At 45.2% G+C, this 15,262-nt stretch overlaps 1 protein-coding gene across 8 annotated transcripts in view; it reads right to left on the bottom strand.

Annotated features, from left to right (window-relative positions):
* CHL1 (cell adhesion molecule L1 like) overlaps nt 1-15,262 on the bottom strand; it is a 140,044-nt gene that overhangs the window by 55,464 nt on the left and 69,318 nt on the right. For all 8 annotated transcript variants that reach the window (XM_077786188.1, XM_031505903.2, XM_077786189.1 and 5 more), the window contains one exon: nt 1,665-1,854. In XM_077786188.1, coding sequence (XP_077642314.1) covers nt 1,665-1,755 — 91 coding nt within the window. In that variant the 5' untranslated portion in view covers nt 1,756-1,854. The remainder of the gene's footprint in view (nt 1-1,664; nt 1,855-15,262) is intronic.

Here is a 15,262-nt window from a genome sequence, read left to right as displayed (position 1 = left end):
GGAGCTGGGACCATGCCAGAGCTCAAGCCAAAGCACAGGGCTGTGGCAAATTTATTCATAGGTGAAGTCAGTCACTGGATTTAATCCAGACTCAGATGCACACATGTGAAGCAGCAAACTGCTGCTCCATCCTGGCTAAAATTGCCAGGAAAACCCATGGACTGCCAGGAAAATCCATGGGCTGCAAGGCTGCTTTCATATCTGCCCCAGGGTGCAGCTGCACGGTCACGCTTCGAGGCTGCACAAACTTTTTGGTTTTTTTCTGAGGGAATTAAAGTGTTACAAAAGCCTGTGTAACAGAGGAAGGAGAATGTTCCCTGCAGTGGAGCTGGTATAATAGGATCACCCCATTGTTATAAACAGCCAGGAAGAGAATTAAAATGCTCTTTGGGTGCTGCTTTAAGTCCAGGGAGCTGAAAGCTGGAGCGAAACGCTATGTATTGTCATATCATATGGTCTCAAAGGTGAACACCTCCAAGCCCACCAGCTCCACTGATGAGAAATAACTTTTTATTATAATATAAAATGCTTCATTACAGCTAATTAAGGGTTAGGTGGTTCCCTGGGGTAGGTTCATAAAAGCAGTGGATGCCCAGAGGGTCTGTCCTGTGCTTTACAGTCGCAGCTCCACTTTGGCTTTATTGAAACACAAGGAGCCACTGCTGTTCCTTCCTGAAAAAAAAAAACACAAACCTCTACTTCCCAATGCAAATATGGATTGTTTTACAAAAATATCCTATAAACCTGCTTGGTTGGCTTCCTCTTTGCAGCCATGGCTATTGGCAGGCTCCAGAGTGCTAAGAGCTCATGGCAGATCTAAAGGATGCCCTGAAACCAGCCCATGTCCTACTCTGAAAAGTAGGAGAGACCCTGAAAACTGCCTAAATTTATTCCTCCTTAGGTTTACTTCTTTATTTTTCCCCATCATAATAAATAAACTCTAATATTGTTATATTATTGAGTTTTGCTTTGTTGCCTTTTTTTTTTTTTTTTTTTTTTTTTAACAGGAACAACAAAGCAAAATGCAGTTTTCGACCCTCCTGGTCCATTTTGTCTGAAAAATGCAAAGCTGGGGAGGTCTGGGCTGTACTCCAGGCAGAGGGGTCCTCAGGCTTTCCTTGGATTGATCCCTGTGAGCCTCATCCCGTATCTTACACGTGTCCTGGAAGCTCATGATCCATGTAAAACAAGCAGTTTAAATTCCTCCCAGCCGGCGAGGGATGCAGGAGCTGCTCCCTTGGGCAGGGCACAGAGTGTGAAATCCTCCTCTGGGGACCAACACTGGCCCTGAGACATCCACCTGCTCCTTCCCCAGGCTGGGATGGCAGCTTGCACCACATGCAAGGAGGGATTTAGGCACATCAAACAAGCTTCAGGGGCATTCAGAGCCAAAATGAGGAACTGAAGTGAAGGACAAACCCAAACCCTCGGAGCTAACACCAGAGAGATGTTATTAGACAACTTTACTGCTCCATTTAAGCAGGCCCAAACACGACAGCTTAGTTTTTGATCAGACCTGAATTTCCCAAAGGCCACATTGTGGCGAGATTAAATTCCAAATGGAACACAACTGGAAAGGAGGATTTAGTATTTTTCCTTCAGGGATAGCTGCAAAGGAATACCAAACAAAACAGCAAAGTGCACAGCAAATAGCTACAACTCACCTGATAATGGTATTTCAATAGCTGCTGCCAAACTCAATACAAAGAAAAACAGGCATATGGTGATGCCTTTTGTGCTTAATAGCATCTCCATCACTCTTCTGTAAACAAGGAGTCCAAACAGAATGAGAGATACCTTATGCTTCCGCTCACTGTCACTTCAAATCAGGCACAGGGTTGTGAGAGTGGGAGTCTGGTGAGAAGAAAAAACAGTAATATTAGCCTGCAAGATCAACCTGGGTCTGAGACAGTTATAAAATTAAAGCAATGCTTCAGGTTTGCAGCTAAATTGCACTAAATGGTTCATTTTCCTCTCGCCTCATCCCCTGGCTTCAGGAACAACCTCTACTTAAATTCTAATAAAGAAGCCCATGCACAAAAGTACAGCTCTGTTGTAGCACAGAAATATAATTGTTTTTTTACCATTTGGCAATTAAAAGTAGGGATGGTTTAGAGTATGGTGTATTTGTAATCATTCCAGTTCATAAATTTTTCTAATGAGAGTTGTGTAAGTTGGAAAGTAATGTTACAGATCTAATGAGAGAAATTTGGTACACTAATGACCTCGTTCATAAATCTCATCTGTCTTTTATCTTTCATTTATGCTCAAAGAAGGACACAATCTCATTTAGTTCATTACTAGGAACCAGAACATGAAACCTTTGCTTTTTCCCCACAGTCCCAGAACTACTCTGAGTGGATTTTGCACATTCCACTGGCCATCCTTAGGTTCTGAATTACAAGGTAAAAATGTTGTGTAGCGGCAAAAAGGAGACAGATCCAGCTCTAATGAGAATTTAAGTGAAATTCACAGAGAAGTAAAAGAGAGAATTCTGATTTAGATGAAAAATCAGGAAGAAATCCTTCCCTGGAAGGGTGGGCAGGCCCTGGCACAGGTGCCCGGAGCAGCTGTGGCTGCCCCTGGATCCCTGGCAGTGCCCAAGGCCAGGGTGGACAGGGCTTGGAGCAGCCTGGGACGGTGGGAGGTGTCCCTGCCATGGCAGGGGTGGGAGAAAATGATTTTTAAGGCACTTTCCAACCCAAAGCTATATACAATATATATATAACTATAGATAAATAAATAAATAAATAAATAAATGGTATAAATAAATAAATAAATTTCAGAACTGTATAAATAAATAAATAACTATATTTAAAAACTAACTAACTAAATAAATAAATATATGTATATATATATATATAAAACTACATACTATATATAAAACTAAATTCCGGGCTTCTGCAAAAATGGGTCCATGGAGGAGGATTCTAGTTTCAGTCTGGACTTCCAACTGAAGTCATCAACTTCATCCACGACCCCTGAGTGAATTATTAACCAGCACGAGCTGTGCTTACCCGTGCACCCTCTAACAGGGCTAAGGGACATCAGTCCCGGGAGAATTCAGCCCTCAGCTGTCAGGATAGCTGTGAAAGAACAATTCTGAAGACAAGGCCACCGTGCAGGAGCCACGGGCCCAGCGGGCAGCCCAGGCTGGCACTGCCCGGCCAGCTCGGCGCCACGGCCGCGAGCCCAGGGGCAGAGCTCGCCCTGCCACGCCGAGCCTGCCTCACACACAGCCCTTGGATCTTTGCACATGCCAGCCCGTTAATCCAGGGATCAGAAAAGCAATCCTGGGATCACGGGAGGGACAGCAGGAGGGGGCTCTGCGGTGGATGTGCTCGCCCAGCACAGCTGGAGCAGAGGCAGAGCTCAGCCACGCCACCACAGCCTCCACCCATGGGGGTTTGCTCCTCATGGCTGCTTTCCCCTACAAACAGATTTTTATTTCCTCCAGCACACTCCCTCTCACATCATCTCCAGGATGAGCACAGCTCGTGCTGTGGCTCTCCCTCCAGGATGAGTTGTGTTCACACCATCCCATGGAAACTTCCTGGAAGTTCACATCTGTGAGACCAAAATCCACGGCTGAGGATTGCAATTGGCCAGCGAGGGGCAAGCGACAGACACCATAATCACATAAGCCTCATTTGTTTAGAAATGAGGTTAAAAACCAGATGTCTTTTAAGTATCTTAGGCCTGGAGTATTTGCTGATGGAAGAAGCCGACTAATCTGCTTAGTGCCCCGCTCTGCAGAAGGGCACTGGAGGGGACAGGGACAGGGGACAGGCTCAGCTGGCACCCCCAGGTTATCCTGGGGGTAAATCAGCCAGAATCAGGCAATGCCACTAGTTCTGTTTGTGGCAGATATTCCCTCAGCTTGAGTCCTCCTGGCTCTGCCTTTTGAGCAGTGGAACTTTCCAAAGCTCAGCCTGCCCAAACCTGGGCTGTGTGACAGCACAGGGGACACGCAGGACACACAGCAGCCCCAGCCAGCAGCTACCTGATGGCTGCTGTCACTGCTCTGCCCCTCCTCACCTGCTCCTGGCACACGCTCAGCCCCAGATCTGTGTCATGGCAGTAAAACAGATGCTCTGACAGAAAACCCTCTGGATGCAGAATTGCAATTTAGGCTCATAAAAACCTGAGCATCCTCGCTGCCTGCAGATGGTACGTTGGTGGCAGTGAGAGCCTCCTCTCCCCCATCTGCTGACAGCTCTGGGGACAGGAGCAGGCAGGTCAGGATGCCAGCCAGAGGCAGGGCAGCTGGCATTACAGGAGGTGTGCAGCTTGCTAAGGTCACAGCACATTTCGCTTTAGATGAGTGTCACAAAGCATTGTATAAATTCAGATTAAATCCAAGAAAAAACACCAGAGCACAGCTCAATTCTTTAACCAAACCAATTAGCTCACACCTTATTTTATTTATTTTTTTTTAAATGAAGTGCCACAGCAGAGCAGCGACGTTCCAAGTAAGCAGGATATCCTTCATCATGTGGCACAGCCCGACTTGCCTCTGCAGGCTGCTGTAATTAGCCGGCCTGTCTAGCACCTCACTCCTGTTCCCTGGCTTGAATACTAATGCTGGGGGCTGGCAGCAGCAGCCCTTGGAAGCAGGCAGCACAGGGGGACCAGCAGTGATGGGCTGGTGCACACCCAGCAGATAATTCCACTTGGGAACCTCCCTGCAGCTGCCTTGGACCTGGGCTGGCTTTTTGGGAGGGGATTCCACGAGGTGCAGTCCTGGGGTGATGGGAATCAAGCAAGAGGCTCTCTGCAGAGATATTTATCGTGTGACAACCTCGCAGTAAGATAAACCTCATGCTCCCATGTCTCTTATCCCTGGTGGAGTAGCTGATTATGGAATGCCAACACCTCACCCATCTCCCCTGACGTGCCCCACTCACTTCTCCCCCCCTCTGTGCCCTGCTCTGGTGCTCAGCAGGCAGCCAGGTGAGGCTCCTCCTCCCTGCAGAGACCTGGACTAAGCTCTTCACCTTTTTAAGGTGGCATTTAGGCAGGGCTGCCAAGCTTTGGGTGTTTAGGATGCCTGTCACACCTCTGGCTGTCCTCAGGTGAAACTGCAGAGATCCTGATTAAATCCCCAACCTGCCCTCTCACCTCCAGCACCCAAAACACCCCAAACCCCTTCCTTAATGAGCAACATCCCCCAGACAGCCCATCCATCCTCCTTCAGACACAGCCACCCAAACTCCAGGCAGCACAATCTCTCACTCCAACGATGATTAAACTCCAAAGCCAAACTTCCCAACGTCTGCCAGCTCCCAGCAAATGAACAGTTTCGCTGCCTAAGTAATTTGGAGAAATGGCTGAGGGAGCTGTGCAGGCACTTGGCAGCCGTGGGCAGGTTTTGGTCTCGCTGGTGCCAAAGCACAGCTCTGTCCTTGGGGTAGGACAGTGCCAGGGACCCACTTGCAAAATCCTGACCTTGGAAAAACATCAGCCCTGCTCTCCAAGCAGAGTCCTGATTTTCACAGAATTACAGGATGGGTGGGTTGGAAGGGGGCTTGAAAATCATCTTCTCCCAGCCCCTGCCATAGCAGAGACACCTTCCACTGTCCCAGGCTGCTCCAAGCACTGTCCAACCTGGATTTGAACAATTCCAGGGATCCAGGGCCAGCCCCAGCTGCTCTGGGCACCTGTGCCAGGGCTGCCACCCTCCCAGGGAAGGATTCCATCCCAATCTCCCATCCATCCCTGCCCTCCTTCATTGGAAAGCCATTCCCTGTGTCCTGTCCCTCCATATCCTGTCCAAAATCCCTCTCCAGCCTTCTTGTAACCCCCCTGCAGGTACTGGAAAATTTATAAGGTCTCCCCTTTATAAAGCCTTCTCTTCTCCTTTTCCCCAGGAATTCCACATCCTCCATTTCTCTCACTGCAGCACCACTTGCAGCAGGGATGGGGGCACCAGATTCCCAGGAAAACCTTTCTTCTGCACCACAAATGAGCATGGATTGCTACAGCAAATGTTACATTTGCAACCCCTCCGTGCCCTTCTTCTTCCCCCCTCCTCCTTCTCTTTCTGACTTTCTATTTGCTTTTCTCTGCCTCAGGCTTAAGTCAAGTAATTTGAATTCACTGCAAATACTTATCTGTAGTTCCTTACCTGCAATTCATTATTTACTGTGCTGTTCAGTTAATAGTAAATACTGATTGCTCTAAGGACAGCTCATTTGTTTGTTTAATGAGCTGCCTTTAACTTACACTGAGCAAATCTTTCAAACTATCAGTATTTCCAAGGAGCAACAGAGTTCCAGATTCTTTTATTATACCCCCTTGCTTCCAGAAGGATGCCATAAAAATATTGGACAACCAAACAAGAAAAAAAGATTAAATTTCCATCTATCTCATCAACCTAGTGAACAATTTTCCCTGCATGTAATTACTGCATTAAAATTGCTCATAAATAGGAGCAGGATGACAGCCAAAATTCCCAGATTACTGGTCTACCGCTTCCAAGAGAAATTATAATGCACTACTAAATATGGCATCAACCTCAGCTCTTTGCTTCCCTCTTCAAATATTCCTTGTTTAAGTCCTGTGCAGCTCAAATCTTGAGGAAAGCAATGGATCCCCACAGCTTAACACTGGTGCATCCCTTGGCTAGGCTTTTCATTAGCTAAACCAGGTTTAATTTCTCAGTGACAAGGAGGTGACAGGACTGGTAAATATTTGTAATTAGAAATTACAGCCTCCCATGTGGCCCCAGTTATGGAACAAAAGGAAAAAAACCTGTGGGGGAAAAAATTATTTTTGGTAGGAAGAAATAAAAGTTTGGTTGTTTATGATTCCATATGGAATTGTTAATTGTTAAACCCTAGATATTGAAAATTTAAAACTTTCTGTATAGAAAAACATAGTCCCTTAAGAAAACACTACATTTAACCTGAAGCTATAGAGAAGACTTCCAAAATTAAATAATTAAATTAAGATTATAAGTGCATAGTTTAAATAGAAGTGTGTAATATCACATAATAGAAAACTTAAAGTTTTAAAATATAATAATATATATATAACTGAAATAGAAGTTTTAAAACAATAACTAGTCCTTCTTCTTCACCTTCTTTTTCATAAGTTTAAGTAGAATTTTATAATTAAAAAAAAAGTCCACATTATGAGACATAAGTAAATAGTTATTAAGTTAAAAGTAAAAATAAATGTAATTTCTTAATTAAATAGTTTTTCCTTAAAAAAACCTTACAGAAATAAATACAAAGCCATTTTACAGCTTGGGAGTAAAACACCGTAAAACTCACAATTCATAAAATTGTAATATAAATAAGAAATAATAAACATCTAAGTCCAAACACAAAATACCATCTCAAGAACTGTAAATCCCAACGCTAACCCCCCCCACCAGAAAAAAAAAAAAGGAAAAAAAATCAACAGTTAATGCAGGAAAAGATGAGTTCAGTGCTATAGAGCACAGGGGCTCCTCTTCAAAGTTTTCCAGTGAGTGGGGCGTGGAAAATTCACCAGGTAAGGAAAGGAAATGTGCTCCAAATGTAGAAATGTGCTCCAGAGCGTTCCCAGAGCCGCTCCCAGCAGAGGGATGGCAGCCCTGGGACCCAGGCAGGGACTCACAGAAGGAATCCATCACCTCGGAGCTTCTCCACACCTCACTGAGCTCCCTGCTTCACCAATTAGCTGGGAAAATGTGGAGATTCTGCTGCATTTCTGCTGTAAATGCACTGTGGGAGCCCAGCACATCCCCCTGGCTGCCCCAGACCCTGGCAGGGGCTCAGAGACCCTGGCACAAAGTCAAAAACACCTGTGGCTTTGATTTTAGCCAACTCTCTATGAGGAATTACAAACCACAAGGGTTTGAGCAGTGTGGTAGTTAACACAGGGTGAAAAAGTAGAATTTTGGGGTTTTTAGAATGGGGTACAAGGGGCCAAGATGGAGGATTTGGGTGTGTCCTGACCTTCTTCTCCTTCTCCTTGCCCTCCATGCCTTGCTGTGCTGGTGACACTTTTCTGTTGGTTTAAGGCACAGACACACTGCCCAACAGAAATGACAGATATTGGCACAATATTGTAAACATAGCACAGGTAATTTTTGATATAAAATGTAAACACCGCCCTGAGGGCAGACAGAATGCCATGGCCGAGCTGCTGGAGAGAGCTCAACAGGTCAGAGAAAGAATGTTCTGGATAAGGGAAAATAAACAGCCTTGAGAAGCTGATCCTACACATTCCAGACTCCTTCTTTGGCTGCACGGGCTGGGAGAACAAGGACTTTTACAATCTTGGGGTCATCCCAGCACTGCAGACCCTGAAACTGCTCCAGCACCAGTTTTTATGCAGCTATAGATCTTTTTTTCCCCCCAGAAAGCCCCCAAGGTGCAGAGTCACTCAGGAGTTTGGAAGAGAAGGAATATTCATAAAGACCCCATTTTAGTTCAGTGTTAGCCATTGCTTTTCCCCTACAAGCTTTTTGACATCCCAGTGTGAGTACCAGGGAGAGGATAACCTTCACTTGACTCTTCCCCAGTCACCTATTTTGGGATGTTTTCAGTTCTTAAAAAAGCAGCCCATGCATATGCTGGAGGTGATTAAAATAATCACCCAAATCAGAAATCTGCTCTTCCTTCCATGGCAAAGTATTTCCAAACCCACTGCAGCACACAACAGGCACAGAGATATTTTTGGTGTAGATGCAATTCCACTCTCAGGAGGTTTAGTGGGAAAAGTCCATGCATTATTTATCTTGCCAAGGACTTCATAAACACTATCAGACAGCAGATCTAAAGGAAAAGTTTTCAGTCTAGTTACACAACTTCAGCATTATTTCACTAAATTTATGTGCTTCAACCATGATTGCAACTATTGCACCTTCCCAATTTTGTAATCCATCAGCCTCCCAATTTCCAAACCAAAACACCACTTTAAAAATCGAATGTATATAATCAACAAAGAAATACATATTCAAGGCTGTAGCACAATGCAGCAGTAAAACATTCAATTCAACAAAGGGCACAATGGAATTAATTTCCCTGGGCCAAAGTTTTAAGGAATAAACAAGGAATTTGGGAGGCCAGCTTGCCAGGTCTTGGGTGTCTGGGAGAGCAGGTCAGCTATGGGCTGGGCATGGTGACAGATGGTTTTGTCCCCCTGCTGCACTGATGCTCTGTAAACCCAGTTTCTGGTTTCTCTGCTGGAGAGCTACCCTGAGCTGAGGGGAAACAAGAGGTGCCACGAGCATCTTGGAACACAAGGGTGTGACCCCAGGATAAGGCAGCCAGCACCAGCTCTCCATTCCCACAAATAATCCCTTACCTGCTCCCAGCTGTTCCCAACAAAACCCTGCAGTGCAAAGCCCTCAGGTCTCATCAGATCACAGCCTATGCTCTGAAATGGTTGAAAGGAGCAATAAATGATTTCTCCTGGTCATATCTCTGCCCACATAATGGCCCAGCACCTGGGAGAGCTGATTTAATTGGTTTTGTCCATCTGGCAGCTGAAGCACTGAGCTCAAGGACTATATTTCTTGCAGTTTCGCATGGCTTTTACCACAGACAGGGATGGAAAGATGAGGAAATGGGGTTTGTAACCTGCAAAGACGCTCAGGAGCTCAGCTTTGCCAGCCCCATCACACCTGCTGAACCTTAAAAGGCCTCTGAACAGCCTTGGAATAAATACTCCCAAAAAACCCAGAGTGGAAATCAACACCTGCTTTAGCCTCTTCATGGCCCAAGGAATAAATGTGAGCTGTTGTGGGAACCCAGCACATCCCTTTGGCTGCCCTGGTTGTCCCCAGACCCTGGCATGAAGTCAAAAACTCCTGTGGCTTTGATTTTAGCCTGTGGGAAAAGCTGTCAACTCTGTATGAGGAATTACAAGCCACAAGGGCTTGAGTAGTGTGGGAGTTGAATCAAAAAGTAGAATTTTGGGGTTTTTAGAATGGGGTTCAGGGGGACAAGATGGAGGAATTTGGGTGTGTCCTGACCTTCTTCTCCTTCTCCTTGCCCTCCATGCCTTGCTGTGCTGGTGACACTTTTCTGTTGGTTTAAGGCACAGACACACTGCCCAACAGAAATGACAGATATTGGCACGTTATTGCAAACATGGCACAGGCAGTTTTTGGTATAAAATGCAAACACCCCCTGAGGGCAGACAGAATGCCATGGCCGAGCTGCTGGCCAGAGCTCAGCAGGGCAGAGAGAGAATGTTCTGGAGAAGGGAAAATAAACAGCCTTGAGAAGCTGATCCTGCACACTCAGACTGCTCCTCTGGCTGCAGGGCTGAGAGAAAAGACTTTTACATCCTTGGGGTCACCTCAACACCCAGACCCCGAGAAGATGTGGGTGGGCTGTTGCTGCTGATGGCCACCTCATCACACTTCAGTGATAACATTACTGACATGGCACCTGCCAGTAAATTGAGATAAGCAGCCACGTGGCCACTCCTTCCAACAGGAGCACACAAAGCTGCACCAAATTCTGCCCTGATGGAAATCAGGTAAACACCAACATCTGTATTGATCTGAAGAGAATACTGGGAAATGGGACACCAGGTGACCCCACAGTGGCTCAGAACAGAAATCCTCTGTCCTCCTGCAGCTGTTTGGGGACTTTCCAAGCCAGATCTGCTCTTTAATACCAACAGGTCTTTCCTCCAGAAATTTAAGTATCTTTTTCTATTAATTAATTGCTTCCCTGCCCATCCTCACTGCACATAAAACTGCTCCTTTTCCAGTTCATTTTTGGTCTGGGTTAACTGGGCAGCAGCTCTGAGCACGGAACCACTGCAGCAGCTCCTGTGACAGACAAGTTTAGATCACTAGACACAATCTTTTCCTGAGTGTAAACGAATCCATATTTTTACATTAATCTCCTTTAATCCTTCTTCCAGTTCTACTGTGGCACCAACCTCTCTTTCAGGGGAAAATCTGGATTTAATGTAGTGTACTCGAGGTATGTGTATTACCACATCCTGAAGCACAAATTGCTTGCGGAGATGTTGTGCAGACTTCTGAGAAACCCACAAGTATTTAATTAGCAAGTTTCTAAGGTATTTAGAGTGGAATTAAAAGTACCATGCTGAAATTTTAGACTGTATTCCTTCACTGGACTATAAAATGTACTTTGCATGATTCCTGTACAAGTCACCATAAAATAAGGGTCTGGCTTTACATATTCATATTTACAGATGTAAGAGTAGCCTAATCCCCACACTGTGTCTGGTTTATCCCCTGCACCTGAAGGCTTGGCCACACATCATTCCTTTTTTAAGCTATGGAAACACAGGAATTATTCCAGCACGAGGAGATAACGCTGTAGCAGAGGAATGCCATGACCTACAAACACACAGTGACCACCATCCTCCCTGCTGGTCACAAACCAGCCCAGATCTGAGCTTTGCAGACACACCTGAAAGCACAGCCTGTTAAAAATTCCACTGTTGTCCGAGGCTTTTGCCATTCTGCATTTCCTTGAGATGCTACATCTGCTAAACGAGTTTAGCACATTTCTGGCTGAAACTAGTTTTATATTAATTGAGATTTTCAACAGCCGTTAGCATTTCAGCTCACAGGTCAAGCATGAAGCAGAAAGCAGAGGACAGCAGCAGGTGGGGTGGGTGATGGGGATGAGGCTGTGGCAGCCACAAAGGGAAGGGAAGGAAAAGAAAGGAAAGCAGGCTGCAGTTTGTGCTCAGATGAGACTGCCAATGACAGCCTCTGCCAACAGAGGTGATGCAAATTCTCCGAAATTTCAACACGAATTTGCAAAGGTGCCTGCTTCTTTTGTACTCTCATCCTGCCTCTTTCAAAATGCATAATAATGGGAAAAATAATGTGTTTTCTCCTGTTAATACAAACAAACATGAGTTCTAGTAAAGCAACATCTCCTTGAAGCAGCCCTGCCTCGCCTGGAAAGGCTCTCGGGGAGCCCAGCACATGCCACAGCCAGTCTGAGCCATTGCTTGGAGCACAGCCTTGGCACACACCGAGCCAGGAGAGCTCCAGTGCCTGGGAAACGTGGGCAGGGAGGTGCCAGGCAGGGCTCTGGCAGGCCTGGGGCTGGTGAGATTGTTCTGTCAGCAGAAAGCTCGGGGAGAACAGCACAAAACTCACTCCAAAGGCACAGCCAAGGGGGTTCTGCCACGGGAGGAGCCATGCACTCTCTCAGGTAGTAAAGGAGGGGGGAAATTTTCACACCCAGCCCCTGATGGGCTCCAGTCCAGGCACAGGAGCCACCCCAGTGCCAGGAAAATCCCCTGACAATGGCAGAAACCACTGCAGGGCACCAAGGGCTCCACGTGGCCATTCTCACAGGCCGGTTTGTGTTTGCTGGAGAGCTCCCTGTGCTGCTAACGAGGTGACATTGAAACGTAAATTTTAAGGAATTTAGAGATTTTAGAGGAGCTATGGTTTTAGTTAGAAATAAGCCTTACTAGAGTTAATTAAAATAATAATAATAAATGAGTAGGCCTAGATGAAGTAAGGAGTTAGTAGTTAACTAATAATTGATTGCTTGTCAGCACAATGTTGAGTTAGGTGGGTTTATAATGCAGAATACACAAACTGACAAAGAGCTTTTAGGAACATCAGACAATTGTGGAGCTCCTCTGTTCTGAAACCAACTGAAGACAAGGAATGGGAGTTCCACCAAGAGTTCATTTGTCACATTTGCATTGAAAAGGTAGAAAGGTCACAATGAGGAAGACTTCATTGACTTCCTCATTTTGGGACCCCTCCCCATGGAAGGGACACTGACCCATTTCAAGGGACAAACCACGCATGCTGAATGGCTTTTGGAGTAATTAGCATATGAAGCGGGGAATGGGATGTACCAAAATTATGAATATGTATTTATGTTTTGGGTATTCAATACTTATAATCACCTGAAAGCTGCAGTGTGTATTTGGGAGCAATCCCACACACAATAAACACACACTTTCTAACTTTAAACTGTTAGAGAGTTTTTGTCTGTCACAATTGGATATTGGTACTAGATCAATATCCATATTTTTTCAATAAATCAACATCAACAGGGGGGAAAAGGGATTTAATTACAAATTAATTACCTCTAGAAACAGCAGAAAACAGTTATTATTCCCATTCAGGATCATCTTTACCTGCTGCATGCCAGGCAGGTGAACTCACTCAGATGTACAAAGCTGGCAATGTTGTCAGATATCAAACCCCCTAAATCTGAGCTCCCTGTGCCAGGAAAAATGCACACTCACAGAGCTTTTCTGCCTCAGGGACTCAGGAGATGCTCAGTGGATTCCCAAGACCATGAGAGAAAAATCCTGGCAGGCTTCACAGAAAAAACCTTAAAGAAAAACTGACCCCAAAAGTGCAGCAAATCTCCTCTCTCAGTTTTACCCTGCATCTCAGCACAATGGCACTGAAAGTCACTGGGACACGGCGTGTTCCTAATTTAAATTGCAGCCAGTGACTCGTGACCAGGGAGAGTTCCACAGCAAGCAGGCTCTGAACTCTCTGCCTGCCTCTGATTCTCCTCCTTCTGTGTAATAACAGAGATTAGCTCTTCCAGCTTCCTGGAGGATCTCCCCACACTTGCTTTTCCTGATAAGTCAAGGCCATTAAGTATCCAACATTTTCTACGTTGCCAAAGATACAAGGGATTACTTGGGAAAAAAAAAAAAAATCGAGTGAAATGTAGTGATTTCACACAGACCCTGCATGGGAGCGTTTAAGGGTACAAGTGAAATAATCCACATCACTCTGAAGTCCTCATGTGCCTGTGTGGACAGCCAGCAGCATCCTTAAATTTCAGAATCTTGGTCTGATTCTACCAGGCTCCAGTGGAACTCGCAGTCTGCCAAGGCAGTAGCACCACAGGAACTGATTTATGGCAATAATTGTAGGATTTGGCCCAGTTTGTGCATTAGGAATCTGAGTAGCTGAGCAAACAGGATGGAATTAGAGATTCATGTATAATTCATCCTGATTCTGCACTTCCTGCTTTCCCTGTTTTCACCTGGAATCTCCAACAGTTTCCTTTTTCCATTAAGAACTTCACATCTCAACAAAACTCCCAATAAAGCTAAATAAAAACACACATTCAGCAGCCCACCCACCAGGGGAAACACTCTTGGCTCACCTGCATTTTTTAGGAGCTCGTTTTTAGAGACTCATGAGGAAGATGGGACAAATTTTTCTCAGGATCTCCAGAGAGGAAAAGAGCTCAGAATCATACCAGGAGTACCTGAGACATTCTCCTCAGTAGCATATAATACTGCCATTTATCTGGTCATCATTTTGCTCCTACAGCTTCTGTTAATGGAAATGTTTCTTGGCAAAGCTTTCAGGGAAATCAAGTTGTTGATAAGGTGAAGATTATTTCTGAGCACAGCAGCAATTTTCTGCACTTGCTCTGGTAGTTTTACCATTGTAAGGGAAAAGCATCATTCAAAACACTCCAAACCCCAATGATTTTCTAGCTGCAACAGTTGCTTTTCTCCATTAATACCTTTTTATTTTTTTTTTCCTAAGGCACTAAATCAAAACATCCATCAACAACACTGAAGACAGCTGGCTGACAATATATTGAATATATCTACTGTGAAATAAAGGGGAGAGACTCTGTAATTCTGCTTCTCTCTCCTCAGGATCCACATTCATCATCCCTTTCAGCACTGTCAGGGACTGCAGTGCCTTCAGGTGATCACAGGAGATGTTTCCTCAGGCACACCACAAGCCCTGGGTGCATTTTAAGGCACAGTTGATCTTTAGAGGTACAATTTGACTCCAGCTAGGTGGCTGAGCAGAAAACAATGAGGAAGCAACACGGGCAGCAAAACACACTGTTCAAACAGACCAAAAGCCTTGGGAAACCAGGAGTGCTTGGAAAAATATGATTTACCTGTTTACTCAGTAGCCAGGGGAAAATGTTTTGAAGGAAATGGAGCAAGACTAAATCTATTCCCTCAGCTCCTGAGGGGTTGGTAAAATATCTCCCAAGGCCACACAAGAAGGTTTAGAAAGAACCCAGAGGAAATGCCCACTAACTGGAGAGCAATTTAGGTGCCTGCTTTTCCTTTACTTTTGGTTTTTGCTTTCCATAGGAGCAGCAAAATCCACTCACCTGAACCTCACCACTGAATATGAAATCTTTGTTTCAAAAGCTGGAGCTGCTGCTGGTTCCCCATGATGTGACTTTCTGAACACTGAGCACAAACCCATCATTATCATCCCCCACTTTTGGAAAAAACTCCACTCCACCTTGCTGGAAATGAAAGTAAATAAAATCAAATTAGAAATACAGCG

Source organism: Lonchura striata, chromosome 12, assembly GCF_046129695.1.
Source record: "Lonchura striata isolate bLonStr1 chromosome 12, bLonStr1.mat, whole genome shotgun sequence".
Lineage (NCBI taxonomy): Eukaryota > Metazoa > Chordata > Aves > Passeriformes > Estrildidae > Lonchura > Lonchura striata.
This window is presented reverse-complemented; position numbering and strand designations above follow the sequence as displayed.